Raw genomic sequence first — 19,629 nt, 5'->3', positions numbered from 1 at the left:
TGCTGATATATATTAAGAAAGGAATCTAGTGGAGAATAAAAGTCCGGAATGATGTTTAAAAATGGTTTTATTTTATTGTTACCGTTCTTACGCTTTTATAATGTATATGTACAAACAAACTATAATAGATTATCAGTTTTTCATTCTGAAATGAGAAATCGTTAGTGAATTCAATCATTATTACAGACCGGCAGCTAATACAAAATGATTGTCTTAGAAGTACACCGATTATGCTTACCTTATAACTTAAAAATACATCTGTGTGAATTTTAAGACTTATAATATTAAATTTGACATCCATAACACTATACCACAGTAAGGAATGGAAAAAAAATTGTTTAGAGAAAATAATTCAGTGAAGAAATCACGCTTGGCCGCGGCGTTCCCGCGACCCTCACAGCACATCACATCCACTCGCCAGGCACTCGAGATACGACGCTAACCTAGGCTGAATTACCACGCTATGAGTTACAACTAGTAGCCCGCGCGCCGCCGCCGCAACGCTCCGTACTGTGGTTCACGACAAAGATTCTTCATAAATACAGGGGTACGGCACACGTACAGGATCCGGTCAGTCTTCAAGTGGAATACGGCGGCGGGCGAGCGGCGGCGGCGGCGCCGGGCTCACGGACAGGCGGTTCACTTCTTGGCGTTCTTTTTGGGCGAAGGAGCCTTGCCTTTAGCATTGTTCGACATTTTCGCCTTCTTACCTTTCGGCTCGCCCTCTTCATCATCTTCATCCTGAAAAAAAAACATTTTTCAAAAACTAAACCAATTGAATTATCATATTAGTCTGGTAATTAGTATCTACATACACAACTCAGCCTCGAAACAAAGAACATACCGGGATTAAACTACATTTAGACGACACAGCTATCAGAAGGTAAAGGGACATGGAATGAGTACAGAAAACCAACAGCCAATGTTTTTTCAAATAGCTTTTTAAATTTTGAAAAGTAATTTTTGTAGGAACCCAAATTAAAAATGTGGTTCCTGATCATCAGCCATGTCATTTTTTATTTGCATGGCGGCACAGGTCCTTTTCCCTCTGGTGAGCACTACTGAACCCATGTATAAATTAGTTGAAGGTTTTCAGTACCTCATTCTGCTTGCGCTTGCCTGCTGGCACTTTCCTTTTATTTTCATCTTCCTGTAAATTAGTATCTACTGAATTATGAGTTTACACAACTACACTTTACAAAATAAATATTATTTTGGGAGGTAATCATTTTGCATCACCAGAGAGCTGTAAGATTGTGTGTTTTTCTGTCTATTTTTGGAAGTAACAACTTTTTATATTTCTTACCTTGAACTGAGAGTCATCTCCTTCCTCCTCATCAAGCATCTCTTCTTCCATTTCTTCCATGTCTTCAAACTCCTCCATCATTGCACCGAGGAGGTGCTGCCCGATCAGATGTACTGGCCCAGAGCCCTGCACACAATATTATCATTCACAACTGTCCTCTGCTCTTGGTGATTATAATCTAGTTTTAACATAGAAATCAGACAAATGCCTCGAATGCAATCATAAGCAAGCTTTGTGTCTCCAAAACGGACCCACAAGCCCATCAATTAACACATGGTTGTGTTTATCATCACATGGAATTACGAAAACCTGATATTGTACTCATCTTCTTTTAACTATGTATGTATAAGGAAAGTTCAATAATAACCTGTATGAGCGTGAATGTGACGGGAGCATCGGGGAACTCAATGTCGAGGCGCGCGTGCCGCGTCTCACCCGCCTTCAGCACCGCCATCGGGATCTTGATCGTATCTTGCAGAGACATTGTCTCTACCTGCAACACACATTACTTTCAGAGTCCAAGAGATGAAAGACATGTGGAATTTTTAATGTTGTTAAGAGCTGTTGGTCTCCCAAATATAAAATAAATAAATAAAGTATCAAACATTTTAACTTAATTACAAAAAACCACATGAGTCATACTCAAGGAGGATATATCAATTATCAGTTAGATGTTGAAGCCCTAAATCGTCCAGTAAACTACATAAGAGTACTGGATGATAACTGAGCTTCTCTTCTATGGCACATTAGCTTGACCACAACATTGAATTAATAGAATGCAGTGGCTCAAATATGTGCTTCCATTCATTGGTGACCTAAGAAGTTTGGCATGTGAATATATATATATTTCTTGGTAATTACAATAAAATTAGTTGGGTTACCCTATGTACAAATAGATAGTAATGCAAGATAAAACCACTAGAAGATACCTACTTAGCATTGTATTATGGCTAAGTAGCATGAAAATAAACATGTGGTCATTATAAAATATCCCCACATGGTCATAACCTGTAAGATATTTAATACATACCTGAACTACATTCAGTTCATCTGGTTTGGCATCTGGTCCAAGTAGTGCCTGACGGATAAGTAATTTATTAGTGCGAGAATATTCTTCTTTGGATTCCGGATCCCATGTTTCTGACTGGTGTGTTGCTGACAAGGTTACTCCTGAAATAGCAATGAAACATTATGAACAATATTCAACAAGTATAATACCGGCAGTGAATAACTCACGCCTTTATTCTACATAGCTTTCACAATACATAACCTCGAATATTGCAAGTATTTGGTTTTTAGATAAATGTAAACAAACCGGCAACTATCCTTATGCCGACGAATCATGATATTTGCAACAAAGATTTATGAACACCGAGAGGCGAGCGACGCTTGGACGCCATACTTTTAAATTACGCGCCTTGTGACAAGCACTGACTTCGCACATTTGCGAAATTACCATGCTTCAGTAAAAATCAATAAGGCCTATCTTGCGTGGGATGGAAGATCTTTTTAATGATTTCGAACGCCATTACGCACGCTTAAGAGGAAATTGGCCATTTCATTTACGTTAGATGATGGAAAATGGCGGCAAGTCAGTTGCGAATCTGTTTTGAACACTACTGACGCCTGCGAAATTAACAGAGGCGTTAGTTACGTGTATTAAAATGGATGAATTGAAACAAATGAACGCTAAAAGCATCACTAGTATTATCAGAGGCAGAAAATGGCGAGATAGCCGGGTGTCAAAGCGGACGCTAAATTTAAGTTGCAATTTGTGAGCAAAGTACTACCCTGTTTATACAAATAACTAACACAATAAAGGTAGAATAACAGCACTTTAATTACTTACCATAAAAATATTCGTTAGACATGGTGATTTCACTAATTTATCGAGATTATCCCGACACGTTCACGTGCGATGCCGGCGCACACAAATCTGAAGACCGGTGTTACCAGCGTACAATCTTAGCACTCCATTTTTTGCATTAAAGCGTTTTGACAAGTTGATCGCATATTTATAAATCGCAACTTACCAAATGTAGGTAAGTAATCGAAGTTATTTTTAAAATAGCAGTTTGACGTTTCGTCAGTAGCAAAAATAATATTATTTATTCATTATTTTTACAGATAAATAATAAAACTGAATTTAATTACTGATTCTAATTGAAAATAAAATATTTTGCATTTAATAGAAGTTTAACTTCTTATCGAAAGTTAAATATGTCAGGTCATAATAATTTCAACATCTAGTACTACTACTAGAACGGCACAACTTTTTCAAATAGTAACTCTTCTCCATGAATAAACTCAGCGATTTTTTAAACATAAAACTTATGCCATTTCCGTCTGTCACAGCTTTGCAAGTTAAGTTTTGCCATTTAATTTTGACCAAAGTTATAATAATTGAAAGCCGTAACAACAATAATATAACCGCTATAAAATAGAAACAATTAACTGACAAAGAAAGCAAACATATTGTATTTAATTAAATTCGTGTGAGTAATCAGACGCATGGCACACTTCTATACTATCATATCCTTTAACATGTAAACACTGGAATCCCTTTGTTAAGGGGTAATAGATTTTACTGGCAACATTTTTATTCCATTGTGATTATGAATAGAACTATAGACAAGGTAGAAAATTCTTCGTTTAGAAATCAAATCAAAATTATAAAAAATAATTGTATTCACTTAAATATTTAATTTTATTTTCTTGACCTAAGAATTCTACGATCGAGCTAAACAAGGATCCGAACTATAATACTTTTTTCGCCGAAAGTGAGGTGATAGTGCTTCATGAATACTTCGAAACTTTCTGAAATCTTCAAATTTCGGCATTCTATAGATTTTTTGTCGAAAAGCATGATATCGATGTAGATTTTTTTTTTTATGTTTGCTCGTTGCAGTATCCATTTTGCCTTCGGATTTCGAAAGCTTTGCTGTACTTGATTTGTTTTGACTATTGTCTGCAGCGGATTCCTCATCAAGTTCGCTGTAGAAATCTTTTAGAGAAAGGCATATTTTTAATTGAGTATTTTCGTAATGAAGATTCGCATTCATTTTTAATAATTTAAGATAATTTTTACTACTTGGAGTTACAGTAGAAGCATTAAGCAATCGATTCAAAAGATTATCTAAAGTTTGTCTATTTTCGTGTAAAAGTAAAACAACATTTTCGCATATCTGTAACAAAGAGAAAGTAACAGTTAAACGTGAATGGTCAACTATAGTTAAACGGTTAAACCCTCAGAACAATAACTAAAGCATAGAAGGAAGGCTAAAATAGCAACAGAACTCTATAGGTAATTCTGCTCTACTTTATCTTACGGAACCGGCGTAATGTTAGACAAAGACGCATATACAAAAATTGTTTCGTAATTTCGTAGGTTGTCACAAGTTTTTCATTGCCTAGTGTTGGGTTTCACTTTACTAATATGTCGATAAAATTAAATTTACTTACAATTAATGTCGATAATTTTTTTTTTACAAGATTTCTTTTTGTAGGATGCAATTATCTTCTTCTTGATGAAAGGAGACTCTGTCTCTGATAGGTAAGTATCTAACCATTTTTGGATTATATTGTCTGGTTTATATTAGTTTGGAGCTGCAGCTCACATTCAGGAAGGAAAGAACTGGTGTCGATCGACGTGCCGTGCAAATTGGAACCGCCGGGTCTAAGCCGCACAGACGGTAAGAGGCCCGATGGGCTCACGCCATAGACATAGAAAAGAGTATGGACTGGAAATACCTACAGAAAAAACGTGCCACTCTGTAAACATAAAATGGCGGTCTTTACTAGGGCTACAAGCTGTTTCAATACTAGGATTACCATACTCGTACCTACTAGATATAGCATTATACTTAAAAAAAATACGGCATACAAGTATTCATAAGAGAACAGAAAGGGAAAGTAAAAGGTAGGTAGGTGGTGTACTGTATCTTTCGTGTAAAACTTGTAAGTATTGTATGTTGTGTGCAATAAAGTATATTTGTATTTGTAAAGGAAGGTTTAGTCAAGATTTATCTAAGTCGCTTACACAAATCTATAACATTAATTACATTCTTTATTGGGCGCAGTTCGTATCAACCTGGAGTGTTGGAGTAGGAGTAAATAAGAACAGGAGGTAAAATGAAATATAAATTAGATCGTAAATCTGTTCATTAGCAAGTATTTATTATACACGTTATTAATTATGTACATTATATTTACAATAAATACAAATTTATTAATTTCTAAACAGTGTCAATTTGTTTAGAAACTGTCTTTGTGACACCCTGTCACATTGATTTTTTTTTTTCATTAAGTCGTTTGATCTTGAGGCGTGACTTGTTCAGCTTTTCTTTTAAATTTTTCATCTCGTCTTCTTGAACTGACTGAAATAAAGTTTAATAATAATGTTAAAATAGTGTATGTACAAAATAATCTATAAAAATAAAAGTAAAATATATCTGATTTAAGTGCATTGTGCAGCTGGTTGAATTATACACTCTATATATGTATATCATGATAAAAATATAAAAAGAAAATTATTTGATATACCTTTTCATGTAAATCCAGTCGACACTTTTGGATTTAATATCTGAAATCAAAGATAATAATCATTTACTTATATAAAACGTGTACAACTCATAATTGTTTAGACATAAAACAACTACAGACTTAGTATATACTAAGTTTATTAAGTACATAATAATATGTAGTTGAATGATATATACAAATATCTTATCTATCTAGCCAGCAGTGAGATGATGCAGGCTAGGCTGAAATTTAAATATAAATTTAAACACCATTTCATCTGTCTGATCTATAATGTTCAATGTAGGAATAGCATCGTCTCGAAGACGCCTCCACTTTGAATTAGGAATACACATAAATGAATCCGCAGTAAAATGTTTCGAGCAAATACGGCTGTACTTATTTGGAATCCAATTTCGTCTATTAATGCGAATTATCCATTCTTTCTCTTTGTTATCGTCTACAGGAAATCTAAAAATTAAAAGTATCGATAATTTTAGTACATCACTATGGACAATCAACATAACCTCAAATCAATTCCGTATTCATCGATGAAACGTATAATATAATGGATATCTCAAATATTTTATGCTACAAATCTATTCAGCAAAACATATTACTTTCCTAAAATTGTTCAGCAGTTCACATTTCACTAGAAAATTACAAAAAACTTACCGATGAAACGACAGAAGTTGTTGGCTATTTTCTTTTCTTCCTGAATGTGAGCTGCAGCCCCATACCACACAAGACATAATGTCACAGAGTCGAGACACTCAATTATTTGATATAAATAAAAGTTTCTTTCCATTTATTTGGAAAATATTGTTAAATTATCACTTAAAACAATCTGAACACAAGACACTCGTAAACAAAGTTCACGCGACCGTGTCAAATAGTTCGGTAAATATAAGTAAAATCTTCTTATGTATGTTACTATGTATTTGGCCGAATTAAAATGAGTCCAATAGGTCCAAATGACATTTCATGTTGTGACAACCTCGGAAAAAATGAAGCAAAGAGCGAATCATTTGTCCTTTTCTCACTCATAGTTTGTGTCGTAAGCTAGAAGAGAGCCGGTTTATAGTTTCTGAATTCTTATTTTAGCCTTCCTTCTATGCTTTAGTTATTGTTCTGAGGTTAAACCTATTTAATCCCACAGCTGGGCATAATCCTTGTCACCTTCCGGTATCTCTCAGGCTCTCTCGGTTTCGTGGAGTTAATGGTATAACTTACATACAATAAATATAGCTAGTTAAGTAAGTATTTCGGGCCGTGGGAGAATGTTTCATTTATATTTAAAAATATAGCTTTGTGTGTGAGAGTCGATGAGGAAAAAATGCCTACGAATGGCAAGTAGTTATAGTATTATTATTTTTTAAAGTTTATTCCAGATTGGACCACGTGGTGGTGGGGTGTTTTTAATTTATGGAAGAATCGCGTAAATATCATAACAAATAAAATATGTGGTATGTTACATAGGTATCTACCTAATATTAAGTATTTATACTTATTTACCTTCTGACTATGATTTTGTAGTTTTTCCATTTTTTTCTGCAATAACTGTTTACTCGACTTCATTTTGAGATATTTGGCACAAATGTTATATATCACTTCATCTTTTGCTTTTATTTCATCTTTCAGCGATAAATTAGACTGTACGTCGTCTGGCTAAATTTAAATGCAATATGAGATAGATATAATAGGTAGGTAAATTGTGATTTATATGTATACCTACGATTTTAATGAGGGACTTTCCAGGCTATGTTCGCCAAAAATAAAGATGGCGTTGTACAGCTTTAACGTGATAATTACCTATTTCATACCCGAAAACAAAGATAAAAGATGCATATGTCTGTTATCCATGAAATTAGAAGGTTAAACAAAGAAAAATCTATTGTTTTTGAGGAACGTAGCCTGGAAATTCCCTCATTGAAATCGTAGGTATAAAAGTGATTTACTTTTGGTTGATATAAGTTATACTCCTTATTATTATTTTTTGACAGCCGTTTGATTTCTTCCACTAAGTATTCTTTTTCTTTGGAATACATGTCCCTATAAGAAAGAAATTGAATACTTATTAATACATACATACACACATAATACTTATACGTTCAATTATTAAATATAATACAGTTAAATACTACCTTTCATCCACCAATTGTTGATGTATATTCCTGTTTGTCCTTTGGACACTTTTCAGTTCAACGTATAATTTTTCTTTTTCACGAGCAAGAGTGCCTATTGCTGCATCCCGACTTTCTACTGAAATCTTGAAAGACTCTATAGTCTGCTTAAGCAACTCGATTTCACTTTGCAGCCGCAACACTTCCTCAGAAGGAGATAAGCTTTTCCCCGAGGATGAAGACGACCTCAAAGAACTTTTCGATAAAATACGTCTAAAATTCATCCAGAAACCATGTGTCTCCCTGGATTATAACTTAAAAACTAGAATAATCTTATAAAACTTGTACGTTTCCAATAGCAATGCTAACATATAACTAATTTAAAAATGTATTTTTTGTAAATTCCACATTTACCAAAAATTTGCAATATACATGGCGATAAGTCTGTCATATTATGACACACTATAAACTGTCTTCTGCTACCTATCTAATACTTGGTCTTTGTCGTATGCGTATGATTTTTTCTAAATAAATAACTGTGGTTTGCTCTGTGATACTTATTTTAATTACTCTATAATACACGAAGAAAACTTCATTTGACCAGGCTGTATGGCTATGTCCCTTTGCCTGCTCCTTCTCGGGGCATATTTAACAAAAAAGAAAAATTCTATGGCACGCATGGCTCGCAGGTCTTTGCATGGCTGGCTCATTCCATGACATAGAGCAACACGGACCTCCGCGGTGTCCCTTTGCTGAGCATAGGCATAGTACTTAAAACAATCGGAAATGGTATGCTATGGAGTCCATAGCATATCATTTCCGGTTGTTATCATATCATGCGCCATACTCCATAGCATAACGGAATGTGGAGCATACTCCACCACCAATCTGCTCTATTGCAAGTTGGTCTACCTATTTGCCAGAGTTTTTAAGCGAAGATTTTGAATGTTGCATATAGGTACGTAAAAAACGACAACCTGATGTGCATTTTTATTTAATAATAGTTAAACAGGGGTCCCCCAAATTGTGCGAGAGAGTTCCTGAACGTAAGATTCATAGACAATACTATTTTTGCTTTTCTGTTATTCATAGACAATGCTAAGTTTGCCAAAAACATGGAAGCGTACATTTTTGATTGGTTGGATTTCAACAAAACTTTTCTATTATTGGTTAAAATTGACAGTTTGCTTACTGGTTTTTATTTTACCCAATAGCATGAAAGACGAAACTTTGACTTGACTTTGATAAGTTGATAACTAGGGTTTGTAGTTACTATATCGATAAAATTGTCTTCATATTTAAAAATACCTAAAATATATTAGGATAGCAAGAATGGAAGAGAAACGCTATCATAATACTGTATGACTTAAATTATTGAATGATTGCGACGTAAAAACTGGGTTCAAAGTTACTGTTAATATAACGACGTTGGCAGTACTTTACCTCAGTGCGCGATTAGTTAGTTTAGTTGCTGAATTACCTCCGTGGTAAAAACTTGCGAAAATAGAAGCTCAAAGCGAAAAAAGAAGGATGAAACATAGTGCTATCACTAGTGCTAGAAGTTCGTGATAGATAGATTCCACAGTTTTTAAAGATTGAGGTAGAGATAAGTAGAGAATGCTACAATGAAAATAACACGACGTCCATGCCTCACCTAGCAGGGTCCACATAATACCAGCGTCGTGGTTCACGCTGCGACTTATGCTGAGTGAGGCCCTTTTATCTCAGGACGTCCACCACCACCTCATGATCATTCTAATGAGCATCCTCCTATGTTTTTTGTAATTGTTTTGTGAAAAAAAAATTGTGATGTTGTCTTGTCTTTGTGTGTGGCGTCCTTTTATAATAAACAATTTCTATTCTATTTTATTCTATAATATACCGTGGCTCCTAGAATTAAAGTTTTCCTTTAATTTCGGTTTAAAATGCAGTTCGATCCACCAGGATCGGCATCATCATTTCTAATTAATTCTAACTAAAATTAGATCATTAATCTGCCGCTTTTGTCTGTATTTCTCTTAAAAATTCAATATTATACAAATACCGTATTTATTATTATCGATATTTTGTTTCGAATATTCGACAACTCTATTATTACTCAAACGAGCCATCTCGTTTTGATTTTGACACGAAAATTGTCACAAATTTATTTGTCAAAATACCGTATAAACATATTGTCTTTATCTCCGTTGTTTCTTTTATGTTTCCTCCCGTCTCCCCTACATTTCCTTCAGTTTTCTCCGAACATTTCCCAAAAGTGAAGTGGAGCCGTCAGCGTGAAAGCCAACCATCGTATATTCGTCGAGAGTGAGTGAATCGTTTTGAGTTCTCGTTCTTGACCTTACGCCACTGATGCTCCGATGCAGTTCTATGTTGTGTAACGACGCCAAAAATCCAAGACGAGCGATGCCAAGTTTCATATCGACATCGGATTCATGTTAAAAATATTAGGTCGTGCTTTCCCTGTCGTATTGGGGTACGTCAAAAATCACCATCGCTCCGACGTCCGTCTGAACGGCCCGTCACACGTCGATCCCCTTTCGTACCGACGAGGCGAAGACGGTCTCGAGGACGTTAGGAGCGCAGCTCGTGATGCGGCCATCTCTCGCTCTGTTGTAGGCTCGGCAGTGACAGTCAGCAGCGGAGCATTACTGGGACACGCTTGGCGGCCGGAGGCATGCGCGTGTCGTAGCGAGGCGAACTACGCTGTGCTGATGCTGTAGTGGATGGCAGAATGAGTGAGGAGGCGCAACATGAGGCGAGCAAGCAGAGCGCGCCGCTGGCCGCGGAGCCCACCGCCGCGCAGGCCGCCACCGTCACGCACACCGACGCCTCCACAGCGGTCTCACAGACACACCTCCCTCAGGTCGGTACCACTCCACGTCTCCATTCCTTATGGTTGCATTCCACAGTCAATTGTTGAAGTTGTTATACTTTGAGAAACTTTGAATATATCAAAACAGTAGTTAGGACAGGAGGCCTATGTGTTATAGTTCCACTAAAGTTTATGTATTTTTCTATGCTTCATCTGATCGTAAATTTGTTTTATAATTTTCATGTGACACTCATCAAAAGTATTTTGTCAGTTAATGAGTTGACTTCAGTCAATGCTCTTTCATATTAATGTGTAATTGCAATGCTAATGCAATTTTTTGTTATCAGTAGGTTAGTCTCAATATCTTAGTTAATGTCATTCCTTAAAGGCTGTTATTGTGAGATGTGTGCAGAGATATTGCTCTGATTGTCACAAGGTTGCACTGCACATACATACATGTTGCTTAAATACAATAGCTTTTAAATGACATTAAGTTATTTGAGATTCCACTAACCCGCACTAGAGCAGTGTGGTGGAGTATGCTTTGTCCACTGAGTGGCGGCCTGTGATTCTATGTCCAGTTGTGGGCTACATATAAGCTGTTAATTGTTTGATATAATCAATTGATTTCTATTGATGGCTATAATGTGCAATTCATTCAATGAGTCACTTGGACCTGTTTCAAATTCATGTACATATTGTTTGTTAATGTTCTAGGAAATAACACAAGGCTTTCTCTGCCACCTGTTATTAACAAACATTTATATTCTAGTTTGCACGTATGTGTAGGTACATTAATGGTCAACACCTGTGTTCACAGATGACAGCGAGCTCCGTGCCCACAGCTGATGGTGGCAAGTGGTGCTGTGAAGTGTGTACATATGAAAACTTCCCACTCTCGAGAAAGGTACATAGTCTATTTGCCTACTTTTTGCAACTCTATAACAATGCTCATATCTCTTGAGATTGCCAATTAGTCATACACATAACAACTTTTTACATTAAGAGGGTGTTGAACCTAGTAGAATCATAAAAAAAACATCTTCATTATCATGATTATAAAATGCAGGTTGCTTCGCAAGGTGATGTCAGCTTCACATTATAATGGGCAAAAATTGTTTTAGTAATTAGCACTTGGCAAACTTTATGTCAAAAGTTAGTTTTTCTTAGAGAATGACTAATGTATGATAATCATATGTGCATGTCTGCATTATTTATGTAACAGTGAATAAAGCTTTATGTATTAGAAAATTGTGGTCCATTCCTTATGTAACTAAATGTATAAAATATTGAAATCTGAAAAAGTGATTGCTTCCTTGTTGTTGTTAGTTAGTTTGTCGTTTTCGTTGATATTGGGGGTGTTGCGAACTCTTCGCAGGTTTTATAATCTTCTTATGTTTTTATATTTCTTCTTTTTGACGTTTTTTTATGTTGGTTTTGTTTCGTGCTTACGTCTTGTGCTTTTTTGATGGCTTTGGTGAAAATACATTATATATCTCTCAAAGCTAAGTATTTGTTATTCCTTCATTTCATTTAGTAATACAGTCCACAACATGTTCATCAGCTACCACCGTAGTTCGCAGGGGATTTATTATACCCTCGCTGTGTTGCAGTGCACCATGTGCCGCGCCAGCCGCGCGGGCGACGAGCCGCCGCGGCCGCAGGACGGCGCCCGCGCGCTGCCGCCGCCCGCGGCGCCCGCGCCGCTCGAGCCCGCCAGGGTCACCAGCCCAGGTAGGCCAGGAACTCAGTCTCGTTCGTCGTGTGGATTGTGACGATGTCAGGATAGTAGTAGCTAAGTAGAAGCCGAGAGTAACGGCTTAACGTGCCTTCCGAAGCATGAAGGGCTCTCGGATGATCAGCCTGTAATGTCCTAACCAAACCAGGGCACAGAAAGTGAATTTTCTGACCCGGGCTCCCCAGATCCTGTGCCCAACGCTCAACCACTGGAGCACAGAGGCAGTTAGGTCAACTCAGTAAGATGTCACCTCTATATATGAATATATACATACTAGAAAGTTCTGAACACAACACCCATTGGAAGAAGCAAATCCTTTGTAATACGTCATTAGAAGTTTATTGTGTCTAATTTAACTGCCATTGTATTAAAAATTCTCTTCTTTTATAGGCCTGTGCAAACCGTGATCATATTCCTAAGCGTGTAAGGTCGAACTTGCCTGAGGAATATAGAAGGAGAACTATAGTTGAGGTCTGTCATTCATTTGCGCAGGCCTTAGACTTCCAATGTACAACAAAAGATTCTTGTATGATGCTGATCATGGTATAACAATAATGATTCCCTCCCCTAGGCGCGGAGGGCGTGACGGAGCGCCTGAAGCCGCTGCGGATATCGTCACCACCCGCCGCCAGCGCCTCCAACGTGCTCAAGTGGCCCTGTCCTGTGAGTTGGCACATACACACCGAGTATATTGCCCCAAACCACACACCCCGCCCGGCATTTCAGCCACACCGGGTACACTCACAATACACCAGCAGACTACATGCTGCCACACTCGGTGTGGCATTCTGAAATGTGGGACGGAACCGTAAGGTGACAGCCGACAGATTATCAGTACATACCCTACGTGTAGTCTGGGTATCATATTGTACAGAATCCTGGATTCTTGCCAGAATTCCTTAATAGTTTTTTACAACATCCTCGCAACAATAGCAGCGGAACGCGTTTTATTTTATTGTTTGCTCCCCAATCCAACAGAGAAGTTTTGGAAGTATATATAACGTATCTATGTTTGTATTGCAGACGTGTACATACGAGAACTGGCCCAAGTCGCTGAAGTGCGCCATGTGCGGCGCGCCCGCCCCGCCCGTGCCGCGGCCCGCAGGTACGTGTGCCGCGTGCACCTCCAGGGGTGCACCTCCAGGGGTGCACCTCCAGGGGTGCACCTCCAGGGGTGCACCTCCAGGGGTGCACCTCCAGGGGTACACCTACAGCCTCGCTCCTGCGCTAATGATTAGAACGTTGGGATTTTCAAATTCATGTTTGGATCATAACTGATTACCACGTGGTCAGCGATGCAGGAAAACATCGTGAGAAAATCCACATATTCGAGAAATGCGTTTCGGTGGTGTGTGACCTAATCTGTCTTGGGCTGGTTTTCCCTTCGCGGGTTGGAAGGTCAGACAGGCAGTCGCGTAAATAAACGGACCTGTCAAATCTTCAGGTTAGTTAAGCGGACGCTATGAAAACCGGGATAACGCGGAGATGATGATGATGATGACAAATTCAAATTTATCTTTATTCAGTATTAACATAGTTAGTTATACTTTGAATCGTCATTCAGACAGGTTGATCATGATGTAATTGTTTCCAGGCGCGAGCGAGGTGACGAGCGGCAGCAACTCCGTGTGCGAGCTGGAGGCGGGCGGCCGCCGCACCAAGCGCCGCAACAACCCCGACCTGCTGTGGCTGCAGGCCTGCCTCGGTCAGTACCACTTCCCTTTCCAGATGTCAGAAACCTAACAACATATATTATTGTTGCGTGTTAGCGTACAAAAATTTGGAGTGAAACACTCATTACAGGTTCCGAAGGTTTACTATCTTCAAGGTTCCCACGACGAGGTGATCTTCCACAATTACAGGTCTCTCGAAGTGCCTTGCTATTGGCAAAGTCGCAGGTTTGTGGCGGACTCAACTAGTTGACCGGCTAGTTTCGCCCATACAATGTAGATGGCGCTTGTCGGTTCTGAAACGCGCTAACGATGTTGTCACAGCGGAACGCACATATACAACTTCCAACGTAACACCGTCGGGTCGTTGATGCCTAGTTCTCCAACTCGTGACTAGCAAGTTATCATGTAAAGCGAAGACACTGTACTCTATGTATGGAATTGCCATTAGCATGAAACACCATTGAACCTTATTGTTAGTGAAATCACGTAGTGGCGTCGTCTAGAGACTAGATAATGTTGAACTGGTTTATCTCTCAGGCGTGGTGGAGGGCTGCGGGCGGCCCGTGGAGGCCTACCTGGCGGCCGGGGGCGACCCGGCCCGGGCGCTGACTCCGGCCGAGGTGGCGCGCCTCAACCGCGCCTCGGCCTTCGACGCGGGCTACACGCTCGTGCACCTGGCCATCCGCTTCCAGCGCCAGGACATCCTGGCCACGCTGCTGGCGCGCATCTCCGGCGGCGGGCCCGGGCTCAAGCGCTCGCCCTCCTACATCGGTAACACACTATTCTCCGGTACACAAACACACACACTATATGCAGTACATATTATACACACTGAATCACGTGTTGCAGCGCCGGACCTGGCCGCGGCCATCAGGCGGCACATGGCGGGCTGCATCCGCCACAAGAAGGGCAACTTCCCCGCGCGCTACATCAACGAGTTCACCACCTTCTCACTGCCCGCTGGTATTTAAACACACATCTACTCTAGGTTATAGGTTAGGCTAGGTTCATCTTGGTTGTATTTCGACTTGGTATTTGCGTGGGCGTTTGCGATGCGTGTTTAAGTTAAAACATCGAATCTATTCCGTTTATATAATCTGTTTTGACAATTGATATAACTTAACCGTCGTTCGATGGTTGCAGAAATCGAGGAGCTGCCGGCGGCGATCCAGGAGCAGCTGTTCTCGGAGCTGCTGGACCGCGAGGCGCAGCAGACGCTGGAGGCGGAGCCGCCGCTCATCAACTGGAGCCTGGAGCTCACGGTGCGGCTCGGCTCGCGGCTCTACGCGCTCTGGAACCGCAGCGCCGGGGACTGCCTGCTCGACGCCGTCAGCCAGGCCGCCTACGGCGTCTTCGACCGCCTCGGTGGGTGCAGACATACCGTGTCACTTTATGTACCCGCGCCGTAAGGTCAGCGTGCAATGTAACGCCCCGCCCCCCGCAGGAGCCCTCCGCGCGGCGCTGGGCGACACGCTGGCGCACGCGGCCCGCGCCTTCTACCCGCGCTGGAGCGCCTGGGAGCGCCTGGACGCCGCGCTGCTGCACTACGCGCCCGAGGACACGCAGCTGCGGGCCGAGTGGGCGCGGCTGCTGCACGCCGCCGCCACGCCCGGCGCGCCGCTGCACCAGGTGACGCACGCTCGCACTGCACATTACTCACCACCGCACCCGCGCTAAAGGAGTGGGAGCGCTCGACGCCTCACTGCTGCAGTACCCGCCCGACTTTATGTACCTTCTTAACTCGTACTCGAGCAAACTGTAACGTGTGTTGTGTTGTGCTTCAGCTGCACGTGTTCGCGCTGGCGCACGTGATGCGGCGGCCCATCATCGTGTACGGCGTCAACATCGTCAACTCCTTTCGCGGCGAGGCGCTGGGCTACGCGCGCTTCCAAGGTACATAATGATTACCTTTTAATTTTTTGGCCAGGTTATTAAGGTCGACATTTTGCGCAACTGCACTACACTCTTATTGAACACCCTTCGTATATATTACTATGAACGTATGTGTTGCAGGCATCTACCTACCGCTACTGTGGGACGTGGAGTTCTGCTCCAAATCCCCACTGTGCCTGGGCTACACGCGCGGACACTTCTCCGCGCTCGTGCCCATGGAGCCCTACTCTCATACACACACCTACATCTGCCGGTCAGTATACATGGAACCATATTCTCGCACACATACATCTCCCTGTAAGTAAACATGGAACCCTACTCACAACACTACTGTGAGAACACACACACAGCTACATCTGCCAGTAAACATTTGGGAAGTCGTAAATACACGCACAACACATAAGACATCATTTACTCTTTTCTTCAGTAAAAAACAAATTCATACTACACCTACACGGAAATTAAGTGCCTTTTTCTTGATGATTAATGAAATGATGAAAGGTGATGACGATGAATGATGAAACCTATGCCCCCACCCTCGGAGCAGACTCATACTCCGAAACCCAAACGAATTAACTGAAAAGTCCGCAAAAACTTTCGCGTTATGAAGCGGCTTCACTGGTACACTTTGTTTATTGATATAACAACATTATCGCGAATGTTTTCAGACTAACTTTATGCGATCATTAACCACAAAACATCACTTCGATTATTCATTAAAGAAAGCAACCATGTCGTTCAGATTCCCGCCAAAAAGTCCATTTCATTGAAAAATGTTTCTTCGTTTTGTCAGTGGCAAATACGCAAACCGGGTCATGCCAAAAAAATACATTTTACTAATAGTGGGGGCATAATGTGGCTGTCAGTATGAAAAAAAAAATCCAACGATAAATTAAAAAAATGACAATCGCGCGCGAGACGCCATTATTGTACGTATAATACGAATTTTCAATATGAAAATGTATACAATATTTTTTGTTATTTACCTTGTAGTAAAACACATTATGTATCACTCCGGAGAAAGTATGATTCCCGGGGACATAAGTGAACTATGTACTATTTTGAAGATATAAGAGAGAGCTACTGCTCTAAGCATGGGTTCACATAAATCCGAAAGAAAATTTCGTAAGTAAGATATTTATTACACTGTTGCATCGTTTTGAAACGTACCTAGCGATGCTACGTGGCATCGCAAAAGTGACGTCAGTTTTGCGTACTTTATTGTAAATATAACGATGTCGGTGTATTGCAGGGAGCAGCAAGCTGAGAGCTCGGAGATCACGTTCCTGCCGCTGACGGACGCCGACGGCAAGCTGCTGCCCGTGCACTTCCTCACGTGCGACGAGGTATGTCCCTTCGGGCCGCACGCTCGCGTGCCAGGCTCGTGCTACAGGCGTGGTGTTGCAGGTGGGGCCGGCGGAGGGCATGGAGGCGGCCGAGAGCGTGGTGCGGCGCTGGCTGGCCGTGTGCGTCACGCGCGGCGGCCTGCTGGCTGCGCGGCAGACGCTGCACGCGCGGCCGCTGCTCGTGGCGCAGATGCTGGAGGAGTGGCTCAACCACTACCGCCGCCTCGCGTGCGTATCTATCGTAGCAGGCTCTCTATGGTGCTGCGGGTGCACTCAACAGTGTGTTGTGGTTGCAGGCAGCAGACGCGCGGCCCGTTCCCGCCGCGGCTGCAGGCCACCGAGTTCTCCAGCGACCCCGACACCGACGACGAGTAGCGCGGCACCCAGCCGCCGCGGCCGCAGCGGTGACGTCACGTGACGTCACTCGGCCGCCCCGGTCCTGTGACGTCACTCGGCGCCATGCGACCTGCCACGCGAGCTCTAAGATTGATTTACTGATATAAGTACACAATTTCGAGTTACTTTACGTAGGAACGCTCATTAAGTCCGTTGTTTTTCTCTTAACCGGGGTTTAGTTGTAATATCACCAGCTGCTGATCGACATCCCATGCACAATGTTAATTAATATTTTGTTTAAACGTTACGATAGGTGATAATGTTGCTCACGAGAACGCGATTTCTGCGTGATAGTTCAATTAACTTATTTTAGTAGCACCGTAATTATAGGTTGTATCGACGCCGCGGTACTACGCAGGGGAGCGGGACGCTAAATGCTGGTAGAAACAAATTTTACACAAATTGTAAGGAGTCTCGTAAGGTTACAGATGTACAGCGACATCCTCCCTACTCGCACCCGACGTGCGCCGTGCGGACCCAACGGACAATAACTCGCAAGTAGGGACGAACACGACATCTGCGAATCTGAATTTTTGTATGTATAATAATAGCGAGTGTCGAGAACATGGTGTACGTAGGGTTTGGCAAGTGGTCGTCGCCACCGCGCCGGCCGCCGGGCCGCGGGCCGGCCCCCGGTATAGTTTCAAGCGGCACTGTACACGTTGTACACTTGGAGTGTGGACTATTCAACGACCCAAATACAAAAATGAAATATAATTATATAGATAAAAAGAGTCTATAGAGATGTTTTGCAACACTGTACAGAGAGTATAAGGTTCTAATATTTATTATATAGTTCGGTTGTAAATAAAAGATATCGTTTTGCGATGATTCTCTAGGTGTATAGATTGTGCTACTTAACGCAAATACGGTTTACTTGTTCGCTTTGTCGTTAGGAGTGCGAGGAGATCGTAGTAGACGGTTGGTAGGCGAGTACGAGGACGCGGGCTCACGGACACGCTGGCCATGGCGGGCCGCTCGGGCCTTCCTGGCCCGCCACGGGCGAGGCAGGCCGGGCTGGCGGACCGTCACGGCCGGATGTCTGTCATGTAGGGGTAACAAATTCATAATGCAATAATTGTCTATTTAGACGCAGAGCTAGATTTCTATTTAACTACTTGATAAATTTAAAAGAAACATTTATGTTTTTATTTTTGACCAAAATTTATTAGATAAGTCTGGGTACATTCTTCCATTCACCAGAACACCGTCATAGCGACACGTTGTTTTAGGATCCACGTTAATTAAAATTATGTACCTATTACCTACTAATTTTTAATCAATAAAGCACTTATTTTATGAAGCTGTTCGATAACACATTTGTTTTATTTGTACATTTTCCTTTGATTCCACAATGCAGGTCAATCTGTCGGGGGCCGTGTATGCTATATGATGTTAACATTACATTTATGTATAATAATTATGTTACTCATAGAGCAACACGGATCTCCTATGAATGTTACTACATTGATGCATTAGGTATCGTTTTACATGCTAAACATCATACGTATAGAAAGAGAGATAACCAAGAAAAAGGTGAAATTTATATTGACTGCTTGACTCTCACATATTGAAAACCTGGAAGATCATGAGCAAAATAGAAGCGTGGTCTTTTATATTTCATAAAAGCAAACCATTGGGCTTTTATATTTTATACAGCTATACTAGAATGGGTAAGTTATACTTTCGATGAAAGTTACATTCCCCTTTACGAAACAGTATGTGTAAAACCTTCAATCACTTTGGAATGGTACAAAATGGTTGAAATGCTTAATCATATTTATTTGTTCATAAAAGTAACTTATATTCGACAGTCCGTGT

The 19,629-nt window shown here is 41.0% G+C and overlaps 3 protein-coding genes and 1 long non-coding RNA gene across 6 annotated transcripts; 1 reads left to right on the top strand and 3 right to left on the bottom strand.

Annotated features, from left to right (window-relative positions):
* Positions 1–49: 49 nt before the first annotated feature.
* LOC126377226 (nucleoplasmin-like protein) lies at positions 50–3,312 on the bottom strand. Of its 2 annotated transcripts, XM_050024929.1 has the most exons (6): positions 3,156–3,312; positions 2,337–2,476; positions 1,674–1,799; positions 1,307–1,432; positions 1,100–1,150; positions 50–741 (listed from the first exon to the last, which is right to left on the bottom strand). In XM_050024929.1, exons 1-6 carry the CDS (start codon positions 3,175–3,177, stop codon positions 640–642), a joined length of 567 nt encoding a protein of 188 aa, XP_049880886.1. In that variant the 5' UTR covers positions 3,178–3,312; the 3' UTR covers positions 50–639. The 2 variants fall into 2 exon arrangements, with proteins under 2 accessions (XP_049880886.1, XP_049880887.1); XM_050024930.1 differs by lacking the exon at positions 1,100–1,150.
* Positions 3,313–3,714: 402 nt separating this feature from the next.
* LOC126377158 (uncharacterized) lies at positions 3,715–8,394 on the bottom strand. Of its 2 annotated transcripts, XM_050024849.1 has the most exons (4): positions 7,969–8,394; positions 7,783–7,876; positions 7,340–7,492; positions 3,715–4,491 (listed from the first exon to the last, which is right to left on the bottom strand). In XM_050024849.1, exons 1-4 carry the CDS (start codon positions 8,229–8,231, stop codon positions 4,036–4,038), a joined length of 966 nt encoding a protein of 321 aa, XP_049880806.1. In that variant the 5' UTR covers positions 8,232–8,394; the 3' UTR covers positions 3,715–4,035. The 2 variants fall into 2 exon arrangements, 1 of the variants encoding a protein (XP_049880806.1); XR_007567794.1 differs by lacking the exon at positions 7,340–7,492.
* LOC126377286 (uncharacterized) lies at positions 5,478–6,958 on the bottom strand. The gene is made up of 3 exons (XR_007567826.1): positions 6,500–6,958; positions 5,849–5,888; positions 5,478–5,682 (listed from the first exon to the last, which is right to left on the bottom strand). It is a non-coding gene; the product is annotated as an uncharacterized LOC126377286 (long non-coding RNA).
* Positions 8,395–10,048: 1,654 nt separating the features above from the next.
* Positions 10,049–19,123, top strand: LOC126377045 (ubiquitin thioesterase trabid-like). The gene is made up of 16 exons (XM_050024666.1): positions 10,049–10,254; positions 10,567–10,813; positions 11,583–11,669; positions 12,376–12,496; positions 13,072–13,163; positions 13,524–13,605; positions 14,095–14,205; positions 14,711–14,944; positions 15,023–15,136; positions 15,317–15,538; positions 15,618–15,802; positions 15,958–16,066; positions 16,187–16,319; positions 17,319–17,412; positions 17,474–17,640; positions 17,709–19,123. Exons 2-16 carry the CDS (start codon positions 10,682–10,684, stop codon positions 17,785–17,787), a joined length of 1,962 nt encoding a protein of 653 aa, XP_049880623.1. The 5' UTR covers positions 10,049–10,254; positions 10,567–10,681; the 3' UTR covers positions 17,788–19,123.
* The last annotated feature ends 506 nt before the right edge of the window (positions 19,124–19,629 follow it).

The sequence above is a fragment of the Pectinophora gossypiella genome, chromosome 22 (genome assembly GCF_024362695.1).
Source record: "Pectinophora gossypiella chromosome 22, ilPecGoss1.1, whole genome shotgun sequence".
Classification (NCBI taxonomy): domain Eukaryota; kingdom Metazoa; phylum Arthropoda; class Insecta; order Lepidoptera; family Gelechiidae; genus Pectinophora; species Pectinophora gossypiella.
Note: the sequence above shows the minus strand (reverse complement) of the source record. Positions and strands in the feature narration are given on the sequence as shown.

Bases quoted from the DNA above. Each gene is read 5' to 3' on its own strand.
- LOC126377045 (XM_050024666.1), top strand. From the start codon at position 10,682: ATGAGTGAGGAGGCGCAACATGAGGCGAGCAAGCAGAGCGCGCCGCTG. The intron at 12,497-13,071 runs GTAGGCCAGGAA...TCCCTCCCCTAG, and splicing joins CGCCAGGGTCACCAGCCCAG to GCGCGGAGGGCGTGACGGAG. The intron at 16,067-16,186 runs GTACATAATGAT...TATGTGTTGCAG, and splicing joins GGGCTACGCGCGCTTCCAAG to GCATCTACCTACCGCTACTG.
- LOC126377158 (XM_050024849.1), bottom strand. From the start codon at position 8,231: ATGAATTTTAGACGTATTTTATCGAAAAGTTCTTTGAGGTCGTCTTCA. The intron at 7,877-7,968 runs GTAGTATTTAAC...TCTTTCTTATAG, and splicing joins CAACAATTGGTGGATGAAAG to GGACATGTATTCCAAAGAAA. The intron at 4,492-7,339 runs GTAAATAAGTAT...TCTTTGTTACAG, and splicing joins TACAAAATCATAGTCAGAAG to ATATGCGAAAATGTTGTTTT.
- LOC126377226 (XM_050024929.1), bottom strand. From the start codon at position 3,177: ATGTCTAACGAATATTTTTATG. The intron at 1,800-2,336 runs GTATGTATTAAA...TGTGTGTTGCAG, and splicing joins ATGAACTGAATGTAGTTCAG to GTAGAGACAATGTCTCTGCA. The intron at 742-1,099 runs GTACTGAAAACC...TTTTTTTTTCAG, and splicing joins GCAAGCGCAAGCAGAATGAG to GATGAAGATGATGAAGAGGG.